This window comes from Alligator sinensis, unplaced genomic scaffold (assembly GCF_000455745.1).
Source record: "Alligator sinensis unplaced genomic scaffold, ASM45574v1 scaffold120_1, whole genome shotgun sequence".
NCBI classification, from domain to species: Eukaryota; Metazoa; Chordata; order Crocodylia; family Alligatoridae; genus Alligator; species Alligator sinensis.
This window is the reverse complement of record NW_005842752.1, coordinates 488,373-510,700: the sequence shown is the minus strand read 5'-3', so window position 1 is coordinate 510,700 and position 22,328 is coordinate 488,373. Positions and strand designations below refer to the sequence as shown.

Genomic DNA, 22,328 nt, shown 5'->3' with positions numbered 1-22,328 from the left:
CTGCCAAGCTTCTGCCCCTCCCCCCCATGCACTCCCTCCACCAGGGCATCCTTGCCAGGTGCTCAGGGAAGCAAATCCCAGTCCCTGCATACATGGGCTTTCCTTGCAGCCTCCGGCAGGGCTGATCCTGCCTCCTGCTCTACCTCCTGTGCATTGCCCACCCCTGCAGCCCCCGTGCTTGGCAGAGCCACTGCTCACGGAGGAGCCAGAGCCCCAGGATGGGCAGGCACTTTTGTGGCTGCAGGATCAGCAGTCACAGGCTCCACAGGGGAAATCAGTGGCTCCGGCTTGGGATAAGCACAGGGCCAGGTTGGAGGAGCCTGGACAGGGGGGATGAGGGCTGTGTGGGCCAGCAGGGATGAAGTGGGGGAAAAGCCCCTTGCCCTGGGGCTGGGGCTCCTCCGCAGCCCTGATGTCCCACCAGCAGGAGCTAGGCAGACCCAAGGCAGTGGCAGGGTCTGCCTTCCCCTGCCCTGCTCCTGACTCCCAGCCCTGGCCCCGCACGCAGGCTCCCCTGGCACCTGTGCCCAGCTGGCCCATGTATTCGTCTGCTTATGCGCACCCCCCCCACCCCTCGCTCCGCATCCAGCCCCACGTCACCCACCTTTCCCCTGTTCCACACCTGCCTGACCTGCTCCACTGGAGCCGTGCCCCACACATCATTCTGAATGGGCATTCCTCCTCCAGCCTAAGATGACCAGCGGTGTCGGCAGTGGGGGGAGGGGGGCCCAGCAGTGACCACCCACAGGCACTGCCAGCAGCACCTTTTTGTAGGGGGTGTAACGCCATGCTCAGGGGGTACATGTGCACTCGCTACACGTCTCCAGTGTGTGGGTGCATGTGGAGGGATGTGGGGGGATGCAGGTCAGTGTGTGATTAGGTGTGGGGCAACTGTGGGTGTGGGGGCTGCTTAGGAGGGGTGGGTCCCCTGCCCCCCACAGGGCAGAGCCCCCCTCCACACACAGACTACCCTGCCTGCACGGTCCCAGCCCCCCCAGAGGCTACAGCTGCCCCTCAGTCCCTCCGCTGGTCTCCAGCCCCCTGCTCATCTCCAGCCTCTGGGCCAAGCCCTGACCATGCCCTGCCCCGCTTTTTTCCCCCCCAAGGTATTGTTTGACCCCTGGATATCCAGGGGACTAATTTTGCCCCCAGGCTGCAAATCTGCAGTGTGGGGAACATTTTTTTGTTCCCACACATGCCTCTTGCAGCATCTCAAAGGGGTTTGAGACGCTGCAAGAGGCACATACGTGCTTGTCTGGATGCACCCCTGGGGGCTAAGTGGCTGATACTAAAAAATATGAAGTCATTAAAGTTCTGCTCCTGCCACATATACACAAAGCAAGAACTGTGCTGATGGTCTTGTGCCATCCTCCCAACCCCCTTCTGGCCTGATGCAACACATACATGCAAGCAAAGCAAAGGGAGGAGGGGGGGGGAAGGGCAGGGAGAGAGAGAGAGCGAGAGAGATCAGACTTCTGCTCCTCCAGGCATGCATGAATTCCTTAGTGATGAAACAAACAGATGTTTATCAGAAGAAATCAAGGTAGAGTGATAAGCTCAGTCCGCTAATTTGGGATGGCAAAAAACAAAACCCTGACATCAGGGTGACAATGTCTATGCCAGATTTCAAGTGCTTTCATTAGAACATAAGAGAACTAGAGCTTCTTTGCAGAACAGCAGCAGCAAGAAGAATTTTGTTTTTATGTGGACATATTATCATTAATAATAACAATAAATAACAACAATAATTAATAACAAATAATAATTCCCCAAAAATTTGTTCTTGAAAATAACTAAACCATTTTTGTTGAAACTCTCCAAAAACATTCAGCCTGAAGAACACTTTCACCATAGAAATATATATGCCCAAACAGTTAGGCCAGGTACAGACATTACACTTTTACTGATATAAGTGATCAGAAAACGGTTTATACCCATTCCAGAACAAAAGCTCAGAGCAGAGACTCGTTTAAAAATAGTGGAACCCTTCTAAGATTTGCCCCTCCCACCAAAGGGCAAATGTGTGTTCTGTTCACTACCGATCTAAACTACATCACTTACAGAAAACCACATAACTTAGCTCAACTCTACCTCAGGCTTTTTGAATCTTTGTACCTAACCATGAAGTCTAGCAAAGTTATAAGCAGCTAGAAATAGAATCTTAAAATTGCACTAACCTTCCTATTATAAATGCAGGCAGCACTACCAGCTTGAGATGTAAAGATTAACAGTAATGCTTGAAAGGTATAAGCCATATATATGTCAAGAGTATAATTTCCAAAGCTACAAAAAGCAGGAGCTAACACAAGCATTAGCGGCAGGCAAAACCAAAACGCAAAGAACAAAGTTACTAATTTCACTCTCTATGATTTGCTGATTTGGCATTCAGGCCAGCTAGAGAGCCAGCCCAGAATGTGTTTCCTCTCCTGTCATCATTTGTCCCCTGCCTTAACTTTTGTTGTTTTACTCTTCTGTTCTTCCAGAGAAAACTTCACACACTCCGAATTCTTCTCACTTTGCTCAGCCTAAATAATAGAATCCAAAAGCTGAAAATTATGAACACATGCTAATGACTAACAAAACTCAAGACTTCACAAAGCACCCAGACAAATTTATTTCTCTAATCAACTGTATAAGGCTAGACTACCTCAAGGGACACGTTTACAACTAAATACATACAGAAAAGCAATATAGAAGAACCCCCCAAAGGCAGACCTCCTTAGACTCGAGGCACTCATCAGAAAATGCAGCTTAGTTTTCACTCTTTTTTTTTTTTTTTTTTTTAACTACAGAAAAATAGCAGAGCAATTCTTGTGTTGCACAGAACTCTGATCACAACAGGCCACAAGGTTTTTAACACTATGGATTCCCCTTTGAAATATGGGGGTTTATCTTGTGAATCATGTGTGTACATCCAACAGTGCTCACATTGCAGGGCGCCCTACAGCACCCTTGAAAGGACTGAGATATCCCAGGATGCTATGGCACCTTGCCTGAGACTCACTGCCCTAGAGGCATAAGGAATGATTTTCAGCCTCTTTTGGCCCTTAAGCAAAACACACATTGTAATATTTAAACTTGCTACTTCCCAATGAGGGTGAGATGTTACCTCACACAGTTTGTCCTTACAGACAATCAAAGAGAACACCCTTCCCCACTTTTACCATCCCATTACAAACAAGAGAGGCTACTTTGCCCTGGCTATCATTTCCAATGGGGATGAACGCCCTGCTGTGTTCACATCACAACTTCTAAGAACACAGATGCTAGCTTCCCTTGAAAAGAATATAGGGACCCTGACTATACCATATTTTTAATTCCCACAATATTTTTGCATCAAAACTACATGTATAAAAGGTGTGGTGGTACAAGAGGCTGTTGTGCAATAAAATTGTCAACAGTATCAGACGTAAGTGCCAGATTCCATCTGCTCTCCTCTTTGCCTTCAACCCACTCCCTAATCATACAACAACTCAAAGATTAGGGATGTAACCTCTGGTACCTCTAAGCCAATGCTAGTGGATTTCAAGGACAGTAATGACTGGAGGATAGATCACTCTACATATACCCACGTCAATTCTTTACCGCTAAAGCAGTGGTGCTAAAGCAGGAAGCTGGTTATCAGCTCTCCACCATGCTCCACCTAACCACTAGTCCTTATTCAGCACAGCTCTAAGAAATGCCTTCATGCTTTCCCAGGATACAGCACAGGACCTCATGACTTAACTTACAAAGGTTAGAAATAGGGTCGCTGCACTGTTGCAGCTATAATGGTCAAGGGAATATGGAAGAAGCAAGGTTTGAAAATATCTCCTATTGGACCAACTACCGGTATATAGCCGAGAAAGATGTTAGATAAGCTTTCAAGCACAAAACACCCTTCTTCAGGAATCTTGTGCCCAACATCTCTAATTCCAGTAAAAGATATTTCCAAACACTTTGTCTCATGCATAAGTTGGAAAAGAATTAATGTTTATGTTCTGATAGTACCCTGAAGAGTTAAACCAGGGTTAAAATCCCATTATGCTGGATGGCACATAAAAGAAAGCACACTGAACACAACACACTTGTCAGGAAAGACCAACAATGGGAAGCATAACAGGACAGACAAAGTGGTGCAGTGGCTTCCCCCAGGTATACATATATACATGTTCTGTCACCATAATTGAAATTCATATGTTTAGAAATAAGGGACTTAGTACAAGATGAGTGGAAATATGGAAACAGAATTACCTTCAGTGAGAAGAATTACCATTAGTGAGAGAACTTAAAAGTGTTAACTAAGGTTTCCAGTATTAACAATATATTTTTTCTTAAAGCTAGGAGTCATTTAAAAGGACAATGTAGTTTCAGCCTTAACTGTACCATATGGCTTTTTGTCTGAGAATTCAAAACTGTGACCATGTGAATTTCAAAACACTTGTTGTATTAGTCAAATTGGCATTCTTTTAGCATGAAGATTCTCTCTCATTTAAGGCCAAGTAGTGGTCCAAACAGAAGCCTATAGAAGTTTTACTACTGACTTCAATTAGACAATTCCCAGAAAGTTTGTTCAATTGGCTTAGTGGTCAGGGATCAAGGACAAAAGAAAAGAGGGTAGGGGAGAAGAATAATCTCCCAGCAGCTTCTCTTATCTTGTGCATATTTTAAGTTACCCCTCAAGGTCATTAACATAGAAAGCCAAGAAATGAAAAACTCGTATTTCAGAAACCACTAAAAAAAGCAAAACCAGCAACGAATATCAGCATTTCACTAAGTACATATCTGCTTCAATCAAAGCCAAATTCTATCACATGCGTACGTTTTCTAAGTAGGTATGTACATCTTGCCAGTTTTCAAAACAGAAAAACAAGAGAAACATTTTTTTTTAAATACTGCCTATGACTACAGCTCCAAATGATACAACATAAAAAAAGAGAAGAGAAGAAATCAGTTAATAAGCAAAAAGCCAGAAATTTAAGATGTCACTGAAACAAGATTGGAGGTGAAAACTAACTGGCATTGCAGCATAAGGCTAATTTAAATTGTTCATATTACTTTGTTAAAGCTCAATGCTAAATGGTGTGCACTGCAATGCTCAGAACATTAATAACAGATATTTATTATTTCAGTGTACATTACAACTACAAAGACTTCAAATCTTCTGGGATATTTCTTGGTAAGTTTGACTTCCAAAGTCCTTTGGCTCCCAACTGTCTATTTAAAACTTTAAAATTATTCAAAGCATACTGAAGATTATTCAGAGATTAAATGCCTTTGCAAAATTACTATACAATTACTTTTTCCATTAAAAGTTCAAAAAATAAATAACCGAACTGGTGCATATTATGATACATTTAGCAACTCTTAGTTAATAAATCAATCCAAAACTTGCCAAGTCTCTAAACCAGCAGAAGTCAACCTTTTAGGCAGGCATGCCACAAATGAGCCTCACACCCTCCCCAAGTGCTACCCTGAGTGCCTACCCTTCACCTGTCCCATCTGCTGCTCTGCTTTCTGCTTCCTGCTCTGTCTGTCACTGTACTGTCTGTCCCCTCCCCAATCTGTCAGGTGCTACACATATACTGCCCATGCCACATGTGGCATGTGCGCCACAGGTAGAGAATACTGGCTTTCATCATGTCTTGCTTGGAATGCTTAATTTACTGCAGACTACTAGATGGTATTTTTTATTCTGTTCTTAAATAAATAAATAAATCCTGTGTCTGGGTTTAGGGTCCTACATTCCCTAAGTTGAATAGTAAGAAACTTGCTTCATCTCTTTTGATAGGCTGAAGTGGTTTGAAATATTTTTTTTAAACAGAGCTTGAAAGAAAAACATGCATTCCACACAAACACATTGCATAAGTGTCTCTAGCAGTCCTCACTGGCCTATTTGCCACTTATCTTCCTGGCTGCATCACTTGACATTGTAATGACCGACCAGCAAAAATAAACAATTTGCATCAGAAAAGAAAGAAGTAGACAAATTCAGAATTTTCTCCTCCTCTAAACCAGAGTAACCCAAACTGTATTATGCATACCCCTGGGAGTACACAAGACATCTCTGGGGGGTATGCAGGAGAAATTGTGTAATGGTAGATTTAAATTTTCATTATAATTGGCACCTAAGGGGTTAAAGTATGCTGGTAGGAGTACATGAGGAAACTGGTAAATCTAGAAGAGGGTAGGCAATAAGAAAAGGTTTGGGAACCTATTTCAGCAGACAACTGCTTGAGACTCCATATCTGCAGGTCTGGACTATTGCTCAGTTCCCACAAAGCTAAGTTTTGGGCACTCACAATTCTGTTTCTTTGTCGACTTTTGTCTTTCTTCACCTAGCAGTGGAATAAAAAGAGGGAAGGCAAATCACAGTATTCTCTCTCTCTCAGAAAAGGGCTCTTCTGCAACAGAAAACAGCTCTTCTGTCCCATCCTTTCTCCACCACCCCAAAAATCCCAACAAGTTCTGGTGAAATGCATTTTATCTTCCTGTAAGTGCTACACAGCAAACACTAATAAAGCTGATTTCTGTATCAGGATGCTGCAGAAGCAAAGAGTGAAGATTGAGATTAACCGATTAAAGGGTACTTATCTTTTAATGTTAATAATACTATGGCATGGCATGGCATCTATTTGCTAAATGCTTCTTAGGGAAGGTGGGCCCCTCCCCATTAATCTTCCTCATATTTAGGATTCAGAATACACAGCATGTTGTATTTTATTCCACCTGCATGCCTCATAGTCTGTTTCCATTCCAAATCAGCATCCAGTTCCCTGTTAAGGGATTTCCACAATTGTCCACATCCTTTCTATAGCATATCTACTACTCCCTCCAGCTTGGTGTCATCTTCAAATTTGCTGAGGATGCACTCTATGCCATCTTCCAGGTCATTGATGAAGACATTGAACAAAATCGACCACAGGACGGTCCCTGGGGCACTCCACTTGATACCGGCTGCCAACCAGACATTGAGCCTTTGATTACCAGTCTCTGAGACCAAAGCTTCAGCCAGTTTTCTATCCACTTTACAGTCCATTCATCCAGCCCATACTTCCTTAGCTTGCCTGCGAGAAAGTTGAGGGAGACCATATCAAAAGCCTTGCTAAAAAATCAAGGTACACCAAATCCACCAGTCTCCCTGAATCCACAGAACCAGTCAGCTCATCATAGAAGACAATCAGGTTGGTCAGGCCTGACTTGCCTCTGGTGAATCCATGCCGACTGTTCCTAATCACCTTCTTCTCCTCCAAGTGCTTAGAAATGAATTCCTTAAGGATCTTCTCCATGATTTTTCCAGGGACTGAGGTAAGGCTGACTGGGGTCTGTAGTTCCCTGAATCCTCCTTTTTCCCTTTCTTAAATATGGGCACTATGTTTGCCCTTTTCCAATCATCTGGGACCTCTCCTGATCGCCATGAGATTTCAAAGATGATGGCCAGTGGCTCTGCAATCACATCAGCCAGCTCCCTAGCACACACACGTGCACCCCATAGGGTTCCATGAACTTGTATATGTCCAAGTCTTCTAAATAGTCCCTAACCTGTTCTTTTGCCACTGTTGGCTGCTTACCTCCTCCCCAAACTGTGCTGCCCAGTGCAGTAGTTTGACAGCTGACCTTGCCTGTGAAGACAGGCAAAATAGGCATTGAACACTTCAGCCTTTTCTGCATCCTCTGTCACAAGGTTGCCTCCCCGGTTCAGTAAAGGACACACTTTCCCTGATCCTCCTCTTGCTACCGATATACTTGCAGAAACCCTTCTTGTTACCCTTCAGATCCCTTGCTAGCTGCAAGTCCAATTGCACTTTGGCCTCCGTGACTTCATCCCTGCATGTTTGAGCAATGCTCTTATATTCTTCCCTAGTTATTTGTCCAAGTTTCCTCTTATAAGCTTCCTTTTTGTGATTTACTTTACTGAAGAGTTCCCTGCTAAGCCAAGCTGATCTTCTGCCCTGCTTGCTAGTTTTTCCGGCACATCAGGATGGTTTGTTCCTGCACTTTCAGTAAGGCTTCTTTAAAAGTACAGCCAGTTCTCCTAGACTGCTCTCCCCCCAAGACTGGTTTCCCAGGGGATCCTGCCCACAGTTTCTGAGGAAATCCTGCCCATGAGTTCCCTTAGCAAGTGAAGTCTGCTTTTCTGAACTCCAGGGTACTTAATATGCTGCTCTCCATCCTTCCCTTCTCAGGATCCTGAACTCAATCATCTCATGGTCACTCCTGCCCAAGTTGCCATCCACTACTACATTACCCATTAATTCTTCCCTGTTTGTGAGCAGCAGGTCAAGAAGAGCATGGCCCCTAGTTGGTGCTCCAGCACTTGCACCAGGAAGTTGTCCCCAATAGTCTCCAAAAACTTCCTGTTTTGACTGTGCACTGCTGTATTGCTCTCCCAGCAATAGGTTCTCTCTAAACTACTATTAATGTGACAGCAACTGAGGTTCCAGGTTTAAGACTGATTCATTCTTCAAGTAGTTGTATTGCTATCAGAATTACTTACAAAGGTAAAAATATAAACTCGGTGTATTTTTTAAATGTTTAGATGACATTTAAAAAAAGTTACTGGTCTCACATTTGGTTACACAAGTATGTTGAAAAACCTTTAACATCTTCTAACCTGTTATTTTGGGTTTCTTAATGTTCACGCTGGTCAAACACAGAAACTTAGCAAGCTGACGCAGAAAGCAGTTTTGTTTTAATATCCTACTTTCCATAAGAGGCTTGTGAGCTTACAGAATTCTGTTTATACTTCACAGAACAGTGGGGAAATAACTATTTGAAAAGTGAGAACAAAAAAATAACAACACACATATAGCAGTTCAAACCAGTAAGATGAGCAGCTATTTTTGAAGCAAATAGGTAAATCATACATTCTTTTTGAAGAAGGTAATCAACAGCCCTCCTCACCACACCACTATGGTTTATCATTGCCTACCTATATTCGTCATAGCATTGTGAAGGTGGTCAGTAGAGGCAAAACCATATAAATGTTTTAGGGAAAATTGTACAATTAGCACTTACTGGAAGAGTAGGAATGTTATTCTGTGTCCTAACCCAATGCCAATATATGTAATTGAAATGTGACTTTCATCTAAATTTTATGTGATTGACATATGCTAACTACTCGCCTTAAAAAAAAAATTAAGAGTCTTGATGTTGGCTGTGGATCAATCTGGCTCATGAAGAAAGACAGAAAATTTTCAGTGGTAAAAGAGGCTCTTTCATGTACCATTTTTGCAATCACTAAAATTTGCTACTTGCAATTGAGAGTTCGGGGATTTTTGTAGAGGAATGCACTATATAATGAAAAATACTTTTCTTTCAAGACAGCAGCAACATCAACCTACAATCTTCACATGGAGAGACAAAAGATCAGTTATTAGGTGTATACCAGTAAGGCTACATTATGCTAGGTGCTATACAAACAACAAGAAAGACTGTACTTAGATCTAGGGCAGGACCAAAGATGATAAACTGTAGACTGCAGAGATAAAAACCCAATCTAACAGTAAAATAATTATGATCACTTTTATTAGCATCTATCAGAGAACATCAGATGCAAAAAGTCTCAGAATCGAGAACAGTATTAGCAAATGCTCCCCTAGTATTATAAAAGTTGCTTCAACATGGCAGTATTATACAATGTGAGAAAAAAGTACAATAAAACATTACTTTTCCAGAATGGTTAGCATCCCCATCATTCTGGATATTTTTTCCAAATGAATCAAAACACCACAGTATACTTTATTCACTGTCATTTGTGCCGTGCAGCAATTATTAAAATAATAAATCAATGAATAAATAAACATACGGCACTATGTAATGCTTTAAAATTTCAAAGCACTACTAGTACATAAACAATGCACAGTTGTCTCACCAACCAGCAAAGCTCAAATGTAGGCTGATGGTTTTCCTAATATAAAACCTTCTGGTTAACTGCTATTCCAGATAAATCAGCTTAATCGTTTTGCAGTTCTGAAGGAACTGTTAGGGGAATTCTAGGCTGATACAGAACACACTTTAGTAGGTGCTAATCTGATACCATGCCCTTGTTCTCAAGTATCCAAGAATGATCTATGAAAGGTGAACTCATTCTTTGGGTATTGACTTTGCATAGCGAAAGTGACATCAAAACTAGCTACTATATTTTACCAGTAACAGCATGGGAATGACAACAAAAATTAGATGTCACTAATTAGATGTCACTTTAGTTTCAAACGTGATGTCACTCTGACATCACCCTAGTAATGACATACAACCATACAAAGGATTAAAATCAATATCCTCTTCAGGGTATAGGATGTCTTTGCAATGCACCTGTGGGTGGAAGCGGAAAACAAGATTTGTGCAAATTCAGTGAGGCAGTTTTCAAAACAGACATTCAAGGATGAAACAACTATTTTTACCCTTGCAGGAAACTGGATCCTCATGTAAAGCATCACCTTGCTTTTTGCTATTTTCCTATATGACAGCTAGTATATTAGCATCAGGAAAAAAATCTTTATCATTGCATCTTTCTCAAATTCAACAACTCTGATACCACCCTGTAGTTGGAGAGAATGGTTTGGTGGACAAGGCGAATAATGGATTAATTTAGGCTACATTTACAGTGCTAATCAAAAGGTATGACTGCAGCACATGTAGACAAGCTACTGTTAACCTAGTTCAGGTACCACAAGTGATGGAACAGCAGCAACATAAGCTTTATTCCAGCCTATATATACAGCTTGACCTGAAGACCATATTGACACATATTCTCTACTCATCCACCAAAAGCAGCAAATGTAAGGTATGCTTAAATCACTGTGCCATCACAGTGTGACCGCAGCAAACAAACAGCTTTAAGTAACAGCCCCAGCTTGAGAGGGGTTCTTAAGTTGTATTGCCAGATACTTAGCCAGGCAGGTTAGTGGCTGCTAATATTTTATGATCCTGTCTGATCTACCCAACCTTTTGACTAGACAAATCCTATGCTTTGAACCAAGATAACAAATAGTAGAATCAGAGATAACTGATCCATGTCAATGGAGGTATCTGCTTATTGGACCGTCTAGTCCATATGCTTCTTGAAGAGTACAGACCATAAGTCACAGGTAACCCACTTGGTGCTAACAGACATAACAAAGTCTTAGATTTCAATTTTGATACTTTGTTTCAAGTGACCTTATAAATTTAAAATAAAAGGGGAGAAAAAGGCAACCAAGTGAAAATTTAGCTGTCTGAAATTGTGGGGTTGGGGGGGGGGACGGAGGGGTGGCTGTGTGAAGCTTCGGGGGCAGATTTGATTCGGAGGAGATTTGGCCAGATTCGTTGGCCAAATCTCCAAATCTGAATTGAATTGGGAGACCAATAAAAAGGTCCAAATCGATTCAAAGCTCTCTGAACCGATTCAGACAGCTTTGGAGATTCGAGCAGTCCCCACTCACCTCTGCAGGGAGCTGGACCTGGACTCCGTGCCGGTAAGTAGGGGGCATGGGAGGGGTGCTGGAGGAGGGGGAAGAAGACCATGGGGGGACCCCCACCAGGCCCCATCCCCTGCCTGCTCCCCCAGCCCTCCTGAGCACCCTCTGTCCCACACCCGCTGTCCCAGACACATCAATGGCTGGCCCGCCCAGCCCCAGCTCCTGGTGCTTAAAAAAAAAAAAAGCCCCACGGTCACCAGTAGTGCTGCACCCCGCTACCCTGTGCTGCATGGGGGGCTTTGCCACGAGCCCCCAGCCTCTGCCCACTCTCCCAGCCCTGCCGAACCCCAGCTCCCGGTTCTTTAAAAAAAAGCCCCACACTCACCGACTGCTGTGGCTTCTGGGGGCTTGTGGCAGAGCTCCCTCATGCAGCATGGGCAGTGGGGATTGCTCCCCAGCCTGGCAGCAGCCAGTGCCTTTTTTTTTTTTTTTTTTTTTTAAAGAGCCAGGACACTGGCAGCCTAGGACAGCAGGCAGGGGATGTGGCCTGTTTGATTCAGAGATTCAGCACCATCAGCTGAATCTCCAAATCAGATTCAGACAAATCTATTCAGGACAGCGATTCAAATCACCAAATTGAATCACTGTCCCCCAAATCAGCCGAATCCAAATCCGAAGCAAATACTAGCTGCTTCACAAAGGCCTAATGTCTAATATTTCCTAGACCATCATGGCTACAACTTTCCAATCCCACCGAAGTTTAGATAAGTGATTCTCAACCAGAATACTGTGGCAGTTTGGAGAAATCTTTTCAAGGGTGACAAACAATGTTAGTACTGTTAGGTATGCACACTTGATTCACAAGATAAACCTAGAGTTTTCATATATGAATCTGTAGTGTTAAGACATGCTGTGAGCTTTGAGGTCTTGTAACAGAAAAAAATTCTCTATTATTTTTCTGTAATTAAAAGTATTGAAAATTAAGAGCCAGAATTTTCCGAGGGGTGTCTCAAATCTATTGAAGGGTGCCTTAAGTCCACCAAGAGGTACTTTGAGTATAAGAAGTTTGAAAACCAAAGGTTTAGATATGCTCAGTAATATACAGGTTTGGTTTTTGGATATGTATGTTTATAATATGTTTCTGGAATGCTGAAGTGATATTTTGTCAGTCATGCAGGGAATATGCAAGAGGCAAGAATTCTTGTGGATGATATCTTTTTTGGCCCAACTGCATGGTTGCGATGGACAGGCATGCTTTCAAGTATTACAGTACCCTTTGACCTGAGGAAGGGTATTGCGATGCTCAAAAGCTTGTGTGTGTCCATCCCAACTATGCACTAAGCCCAATAAAAGACATCACCCACAAGAAATCTTACCTCTTGCACATATCTTACCAGCATTTCACAAAGGGGCCATATCAGAACTTATATAAAGTGCTCTTAAAAGTTTCACAGGAGTTAATATTTGTAAATATCAGTAAAAGTGGCAGCAAGCTTTGGTAGTTTTAAAAATAATAATTTTATTGAATAATAATAATAGCGATATTAATAATAGTAATAATACAGTCAAGACATCAGAACTCTGTCTAGTCCTGGTTTCTGCTGTATGTAGTGGACAAAGTCACTTGGGCTAGGTACAGACATTTAAAAAGCCCGAGGTGGAATTGATCCAAGTTACAAGATTTCCTGCAAGTGGCATAGTTTAGATCAGTAGCGAACAACACACATTTGCCCTTTGGTAGGGGTGGGAGGGGGCACATGCAGGCTTCCTATCTTAGACCGGTTTCCACCATTTTTAAACCAGTCTCTGTGTGCCAAACTTCTGTCCTGTTATGGGTATAAGACAATTTCCAAAACACTTACACCACGGTGTAAAAGTGTAATGTCTGTACCTGGCCTGAACGTGTACCAGTGACAGCCAGGATGGCTGAAGACACAGGTTCTCACACCAAAAGCAGTTGAAGGGGAAAAAGGGGGCTTAGAAATCCAGTTACTTTAGCAGTGAAATTCAATAAAATGTGTTCCCCAAGATCAGCTGTACTGCACTTCTCTATCCACAAGAGCCAGTGGATCAGGCCTCCATCTGAAACCTTGTTCACTCATCTACCTAGAGCAACATGGCCAGAGAGTGCAACGCAACTCTGCTACACCTACGGCTAAAACCTGAAGCCTGTTTCTTTGCACTTAACCATTTGTTAACCATGTGTTACATTCCTTTATCCTTATTACATTTTGTTTTGAAATTTAAAATAAATGGAATGCTGGATGTTGTTAAGTTACATTGTGTGCACTGGTATGTCAGCAACTAGGTTTTAAATAGATGAGTTACTGCCATTCAGTTCTGACATTTAGGCCATAAACCAAGTTTGTGTGTTATCCTGACAGGATCTCTTTCATGGAGCCCAGTAGTTTGTTAGATCTACAAAAATACACCTATGACATAATAGGTGCAGAAGGGGGTTTTTTTGTTTTGTTTTAATTTTACAACATTGCAATGCCTAAGTCAAGTGAACACTATGCAAACAGACCAAAACTTGAAATAGTCAGCCCTTCAGGAAGCACTTGAAACAGTAGAGTGAACCATGCTCATACTCATCACCTTTTCAAGTCTATTAGTTAAGCAACTGAAATATTCTACTTTTTTGGAAGGTTAGGGGAAGAGGAAGAACGATAAAAGGAGAGAAAAAAAAGTGATGTACCTTTTAATTAATAACAGTTTTTAAAGTCTTACAGAGGCTAACAATGCATTACCTAGATGCTATAAACAGAAAAATTATGAGAGAAAAATCAAGACACATTAAACCTCAGCTACACCACCATCCCCCACACACACTGCTGATTTCAAAAGGATAAAATGAAATTTGTAACCGTTAAACAGAAGTTTCAAAAGTACAAATTTTAATTGCTGGTAGGATATGCTATTTGAAACAAACAAACAAACAAACAAGCAAGCAAACAAACAAGCAAGCAAAACACTGAAAATGAAGGCTATCATTCTGGCAAACAGTTAACCAGGTCCATTCATTCATATGACTTCAATGAACCTTAGTTATTTAAAGTATTTGTAGCATCAGGAACTAATTTTATTCAAAACACATTTTTCTCTTAGTAATACAAGAGATCCTTCAAAACACAATTACGGTGTTAAACAATAAAAAAAATTAAAGCCTTTCAATACATTAATAGCTGTTTGATCTTTTTTTAAATATACATTATCCAGCTCAGAAGCCCAAAGATGCTCTGGGATGACCTTTTCAGAAGTACCTGGTAGTACATCTTTACTAATGCCAAAGAACAAGCCCCACTTAACCCCATGCTTGTTGAGGTATGCCCAAGCATGTTCTCAGGATCTCAGTCTTGAGCACATCCCTTGAGTGGGATGTGCCATACACAACACAGGAGTGAGTAGGCCATGCTTGTTTCTGGATTGCAGCCTCAAAACCACTGCATAGAAAGCACAGACTTACCTTGAGTTACCTGGGAGCACAAATCTCTCTGACTTCAAACTACAAGCGTGATGGTATAGGGCAGAGGTAAGCAAAAATTTTTGGCCAGTGCTGAAAAAAAACACAATGTCTACCTTGGAAGGTGCGGGAGTGCCGACAAGCCGGAGCCCAGAGAAGCTGTTTGCAGCCTCCCGGCAGCAGCCAGCCCAAGGAGCCTGTCCTGCTGCCAGCCTCTCAGCCGCCTGCTGGGAGCAGCCTGGGCTCCGCGGCTGGCAGCAGCTGCTTAGAGTCCAGGCTGGCAGTGGTGTGCCAAGCAAAATGGCCTTGCATGCCATGTTTGGCACGCATGCCGGGGGTTACTGACCCCTGCCATAGGGTTTAATTTATATCTCCCTTCACTGTTTTGGAAAGAGAGACAGTGCTGCATTGTTAGCAATTTGCTCATCCATTTCCATTTGAAGTTATGTGGTCCTCAAAGCAAGCACGTTGCAAAAGCCCTGGACATAACTTTCTTACGGCCCCTCTACACATGCAGGTGAAGGCATGATGGGATCTACATGCACAATCCATACAATCACTCCTCCTGTCATGTCACACATGATCCCGTCACAGCATATTGCTGGTGCAAGAGGAAACTGATCCCAGGCTCCCCCTGCACCAGCAAAAACTGCACCGCAGCTGAGGGGCTCCCAGCCGTGGGGGCATCTCACATACCACTGGGGCAGCTGCACCCTGCTCCCCTCCCACTGCCAGGACACAGCAGGGCCCTAGCATAGTGCACCTGTGCAGCTGGGATCTCACAGCCGTGCAGGGAGACCCTGCTACATGTGCAAATTAAAGCTGGATAGCAACCAGCTACAAAGTTAGTACATATTTTTGAGGTCTAACTTGATAGCTGGTTAGAGCTTTCTATGGTGACAGCTATTTTACACGTGAAGCTGGTCTCAGGGTAACTGTGCAATTAACCAGCTAATTGTGCAATACCTGTAACGTATAGAGGTGACCTAAAAATGAAAAATTTTAGCATGAAAAAATAAAAGATATAAATCAGAGATGCTATTAGAAAGAAACTAAAATAAATACAAAACTTCTACTATAACTATGAAAGAGATTTAAAGAACACTGAAATGAAATACCTTGTTTAATTTATTTGAATATTTTTTATAAGGATTAAGACTTCCCCCTTCCCTCCACCTCTACTTTCTGTTCAAGCCTCTGTGATTAAACAGGCTCAAGCCTCCTAAAGAAGCTAGATAAAAGACAAACCTTCAAAACGAAACCAAAAAACAAAACAAAAGGAAAAAACCCCACAACTCCCCCTCCCCCCCAAACATTTTCCTTGGGACAGAACGCCTTTTAACTGACCTACACAAGTTTTCCTGCATCCTCCTTTGCAAAAGCTGATACTGACTACTATCTATGATGAAGTAGTAAACTAGGACAACACTAGTTTATTCAAGTCTGCAAATTCTTATTTTTCTACTCTCCATTTGTCTGACAACTGAGGTCTGATCCAGATCCTCAACTTGATAAAGAAACACTGATTAAGGTTCAGGCTGCACTATAAACTGGAACCTTATGTAACTATGCAAAAGGACAACCAGATTCACCAAGAAGATAGCAGATGTAGGCGAGAATTGATGTAGCATTTTCCTGCAACTCAAGAAGACTAAAGGCTGGGAACATGACCTGCAAGTCAAAGAACATCTCCTAACAGCTTAATATGCATAAATCCTAAAATTCAAGGACCATACATTTCAAAGAACTTTATGAACAGAGGCAGGTATTGTGACCCTTATTATATAGGTGGGAAAACTGACACATTGAGCTCACAAGGCAGACCAGTAGCATAACCAAAGTTTCTCAAGTTCAAAAAGAAAAAGCACCAGAGAGAGAAAGAACCAAGTGGAATTTCCCGATATCTACACCTCTGCCAAATTAAAAACTGTAATGAGTAAAACAGTTTTTGATCTGCTTGGAGGTCTGTATCACACCACCACTTAGTATTTTTATGCACACATACTCCAAAGAAGGACTATCCAATACCATGGGGTCCGCAACCGGTTGAGGCCCAATGGTTTCCATCCAGGCACCACTCCCCACTCTTCTACCTTTAACTTCCTGCCTCTGCCCTTGGGAGTGGGGCAGGGAGGCCCAAGAAGCCCATACGGGGGCAAAAACAGTGTAGTTTGACAAATTTTAGAAATACATTGATTTTATCCTCAGACTTAGCTAGTAAAATATATTCCCAAACATATTTTACCTGCTCTTGCCACTTCTCTTTTCTTATGACCTGAGTCAAGTAAAAAATATTAAAGAAATTGTTCCTCTCTTAATACTGAACAAAGAATTTCCTTAAAACTATAAGCTTTCTTGCTCCATCCCACAACATCAACCCACAGCCTTCTCCAGCCTTCCTCCTTCCCATATAAATACACAGTAAACCTTCTCTTGTGTGCATGACAGGATTTGGAAAAAGCAAGGCCAAATATTTACCATGTCTCATATCCCCGAACTGCTAAGTCGCCTCTCACGTCATTCAAATTTCTTCTAAATAAATCACTGCTGGCAATGATTTTTACAAGATATCAAAGGCCAGACACCACAAGATGAGTATGAATAAGCAAATCATTGCTCAACTACGTTTCTGTAATCTTGTGCATCGCCACTCGTTTTCTTTCAACCTTGCTTGAATTTGAGGCCAAATTAAGTTAATTTGTCCAAGTGCTCTGCTAGGTATTAAAACAGCTAGCCTCACTGACATGATACAGCAAAACAGGAGGTTACTGCAACATATTTGAGCAGCTGGCATCACAGACTGTGCTGTGTTAATCAAAATCTTTTTAGATGTACTTTCTAAGAAATCTCAGCTTTCCACCTCATTAATATGAATGAAGATATGCAGTCATTGCCATTTTGATTGAAGAAAACCAAACAACCAACCCTGTTCAACAGGTACTTTAGAATTCCTTTTTCTCTCTCATCTTCCCCAAATACAGTGACTCTGCCTTACACAATAACTTTTTTGAGGGCATAGATGTTAACACAAAGATAAAATTACAAGTAATATCAATTTACAGAAAGTTTCTACAACACAAGTCCATACAGCACCTTATCTGGAGGCATAATTGAAATATGACATTTGTAGCCAGTTAATTTTAAGGGGTCTTATATTTTTGTTTTGTTTTGGGGGGGGGGTAGAGAGCAGTAGGATATCAATGGAGAAAGAAAGAAGTTTAAAAATCTTAAGGGGGCAGGGGCTAAGGAATGATGAAAGAAATGTCCTGCAGGACCCAGCATCCAATACAACCGTTGATTTATTTAGTATTAGTAATCAATGCTTTAGTATCAGGGGTGCCAAGGCAATCTCTTTCCTGGACTGAAAGAGATGGGTGATCATGAATTTGCTTTGTAGCTAGCTGTGATGTATTCTGGATGAGAGGATGAGTATGCGTTCTGGTCTCCATTTCCCAATCTGAAAAATTGGTTCTTCACTGCAAAACTAGTCTCAGCATGGAGTTACACAATCACCACCACTCAGGCCATGTCTACAGTACAGCCTGCTACAACTGGTGCAAACCAGTTCACATGGTACTGAAAGTACTTTAGAATGTCTGAACTAGTAGACAGATGAGCACAACAGTCTTTGATTGCACAGCTATTCAGCTGTAAGTCATTTTTGTCCAATAAACCGACTCTGACAACACACTTGTACCTACGGTCAGTTCCACTTTCCACTGGCACAATATGCCAGATGTGAAATTCAAACCATCTAGCAACAAACAGCCAGGGTTTGGGAAACATTATTAAGGCAGACTAACAAAGAATTAAGCTTACTATCACAGAGGGAAAAGGGCCTCTGCCAGTGAGAACCAGGAGCCACACCCAGCAAGAAGCACAGCTTCCCAGCTACCCGAGTGTCGCTGAATGGAGCCCCAAGAAACCTCTTCTGTGGATCCACCTCTGGCATCTGATGAATATGAAATGCTCTCATTTCAGTTCCTGGAAAGAGGAAAAAGCAGCTCTCCTTCAGGTTTTTCCATTGCTTTGTATTGCTCAAGGTTTCTGTTAAGTCATCCTTGCTGAGTCTTTTGAACTTGTATCTTACATATCAACAGTGAGTCTGATTTAATGATAAATTGTGTCACTGCTCTGCATAGGACTCTGAAAGGCAGCTGTGAAACTGGCCAGAGTTATCTTGAACATACCCAGGATTCTGCCTGGCAGGCATCAGCAGATGCAGATTTAGGCACACAGTTTGCAGATTTAGGAAAATGACACAGTCTCTTTTTATCCTTTGCAGTGTGGGGGATTTCCTCTACCATCACAGAAACGAGGTAGAATTCCTTTCCTAAAAGAAATAGCTTTGATTTTCTAGAGCCTGGTGGTAGAGAGCCCTTTCTGAAGATAGAAAAAAAATCTCAAAAGCAAATTTTTCAAGCTTTGATCTGGACGTCTTCATTTCAAAAGCCTTAGCAGTACATAATTAGCAGTAAGTTATGACTGAAAAAACAATAAAGGCTATACTAAAAAATGATAATTGCAGATTAATGTAAATATTGTAGATTATTTTTATTAAATGAGAATGATTTCCAAGTTGAAAACATTTGTAAGGAGGCAAGCAGCCAATTCAGCTTTGGTCTGAATGGATTCCTCAGTAAAGTCAGCTAGACATTTTGCTGCCAGAACTAACCTGAAGTGGCAAGTATCCATGTTAACTTCTTAAAGTTTAACCTTTGAGATCAAATATTTAGGTTGTGCTATATGAAAAAAAAAAAAAAAAAAAAAATCGCAGATCAGTTCAAAATCAAGTCAGGTCCTACTGTATTTCCATGCCTACATTCAAATATAAGACTGTATTACGCCTATATAACTCCCTCATCTTATATTAATTGCAGTGTAAAGGTCAGGCACACAGTTCAACTTCCTAGTCACTGACAGGCTGCAATGCGTTCAGCAGTGCTTCAGAAAACAATGTAGTCAGCGACCATGTCTATCAGAGCACCAAATGAAATCTCTGAACAAACTGCTTACGAAATCAAGAAGGATGTTAAAAGATTTGACTGTCAATAGGACCATTCAAATCTCTGGCACAGGGAAAAAAGAGGACCTTTGTCTATGGCAACAGCAGATACAATACTCATTTTAAACAAATACAGTAAAAAGACAAATATTTTTCAAACAATTTTTAAATTTCCTAAGACTTCCCGCCCCTCCACCATGCACTAAACAAGGCAACAAACAGGCTGGCTCAAGTCCTGGCTGCATTTTGGAAGACAAACAGGAGGAATATATGGATATCATAGATGCAAGGACAAGTCAGCTTTTCGACCAGCCACCTTGGACAGTTTCTCTTTAAATACTGAGTTAGGCAACCACGTTTCCTGGAGTGCAGCCACATACCTGTTACTGGTAGCCTACCCGGCAGCCAGAGAGACTTAATTTCTCTTCTGAACTATACAAGTCACAAGAACACAAGTGAGATAGCTGTCTTTCTGAAATGGGCTGTGTGACAGTCACGGCTGCAACTCTGTTACTAAAGGAGGACGACAGCTGAGGGTAGTTACCTCGGCCGGACCACACGCACACACACAAGAGAGCCAATGAGGCTCCGAAAGGGGTATAAGAAGGCGAGGAAGACAGAAGGAAGTTGCCTTCGGGCACCTCTACACTGTGAGAGAAGCGGGCGAGAAGGTCAAGAGATTGGGACTCACTCCGCAGACGGCGAACGGTGGATCGACGTCCTTGGAGTCACGGTCAGCCCGAATAAACAACTGTTGCGGTGAGTCCCGGGGAGACAGAGGAGTGACGTGGTGAAAGCCGCGGCTCCGAGTCAGGGCGCAGCAGGACTACCTGAGAGAGAAGGGCGTGGGGAAGGAACTCCCTATCCGGTCCGGGAGAAGCAGGGACCCCACCCCTCATCCCGAGAGAGAGAGTGAAAAGGAAAGCGAGAAGAAGATAAAACAGGAGAGAACAGCCGACAGAATGAAGCCAGGGAAGCCCGTTATCTGCGTTAATCAGTCGCTAATGAGGCAATTAGCGGCTGATCGCGGAACCCGCCTCTGATGTTTTGACTGCTGAGCCAGAGCCTAGGTACTCCAGATAGGCCCCGGGCGGGGGCCTGGCAACGTTGTTAAATTGGGGGGGGGGAAAACAACACTCGTGCTCCCCACGAGAGAGGGAGGGGAGAACATATTAAGAGTAATAAAGCACCTAAATCAGAACTCGAGCTTGCGTGGTCATTAGCGTGGGTACCCGCGGTACTAACACCACCTCCTTCACCCCAATCTTTGTTAAAGATCGAAGTCGTGGCAGGCGAGAATAGCGGGGTATGGGGGTACCCAACTCGAACCCTCTGACAGGCTGCTTAATGTTTTGGTCACCCAGTAGATTAGGAACGTTGGTAAATGTTTTGGTTTCAGTTATCTCATTATTTAGAAATTAAATGGAAGAAGACAGGAAAATATTACACTTCTACTTTCCATTATTTATAAAGGAACGCATCATGTTTGCTGATCAGGCTGTTTGCTCCAAATGAAAACCACAATGTTTCATTAACAAGTCCATAGTAAGATGACTTCCCTTTCCTCAGGACAAACATGTGAGCTATTTAAAACATGGGTGCAGGTACCTTTTATTGCATGTCATGCAAATACAGTCTCAAGTTTTTCTAACATTACAGTTATTACCAAAGTCTTACTTCTGCAATTCTTAGCCATACTCAATAGCACTTATGCAATAAAAGTAATCTCAATGAAGTTACTCTAGAGTCTTAGAGGAGGAGCTTTCTGCATGAAAGTATATAGGTTTTGGAATCAGACAAACCGTGCATTTAACTTGCACGAATTCAACTACACGCAGGTGGGGGGGCGGAGCTTGAGTCTGCACGTGGCACTGCCGCTTACCTGTGTCAGAGCAGAGCTTAGTGATTGAGTGCCTCGGCACAGTGGAACTTTCTAGCACAAGGCACGGTGAGATTTTTTGTACGAGGGGAATTTCTTGCCACGGTGGAGATTATTGGCAGGTTCTAAATTAGTCCTATGTGGCAACTAGCAATTGGCTTGCTAGCCGTATAAAAGGTTGGAGCAGTTTCCGCCCAAGTGGGAGAACTCCGCATCCATCTCGGAGTTAACGTGGCGGACTGATCAACCGCCGACGACTCCCCGTCGCCGACCGACCCCGACGTACCCCCCTGTGTCCTGCATGCTCGTATCGAAGATATCTCGTTGAATTAGAGCTCTCGGTTAAACTGTAACTGAAGTTTGAAGTTAACTTTCTTCCTACGCTGTACATCTCGACAGTGTAAGTAAAGCCATCTTTGTTTGAACCAGTACACGTTTGTGCCTAATTCTACTCCAGCGGTTGAAAGTACCCATCTGTACGTGCCGGGTTTGTGGCCACAACCCAGCCGACCCTTTCCCGGATCCCCCTTGGGCCCCACAACCTGGAGGCCTGGCCACCACCACGCTACTAGCGGTGACTGCCTCTGCCTCCAAAACCTCCCG

General features: G+C 42.6%; 1 protein-coding gene across 4 annotated transcripts in view; it reads right to left on the bottom strand.

The window, feature by feature from the left end:
• Positions 1-22,328, bottom strand: part of MLLT3 (MLLT3, super elongation complex subunit) — a 275,900-nt gene that overhangs the window by 226,499 nt on the left and 27,073 nt on the right. The window contains exon 1 of one of the 4 annotated variants that reach the window (XM_025216586.1): positions 20,538-21,030. The exons of the other annotated variants lie outside the window; for them this stretch is intronic. Coding sequence (XP_025072371.1) covers position 20,538 — 1 coding nt within the window. The 5' untranslated portion in view covers positions 20,539-21,030. Of the gene's footprint in view, positions 1-20,537; positions 21,031-22,328 lie in introns of those variants that run through there. 4 annotated transcript variants of the gene reach the window in all.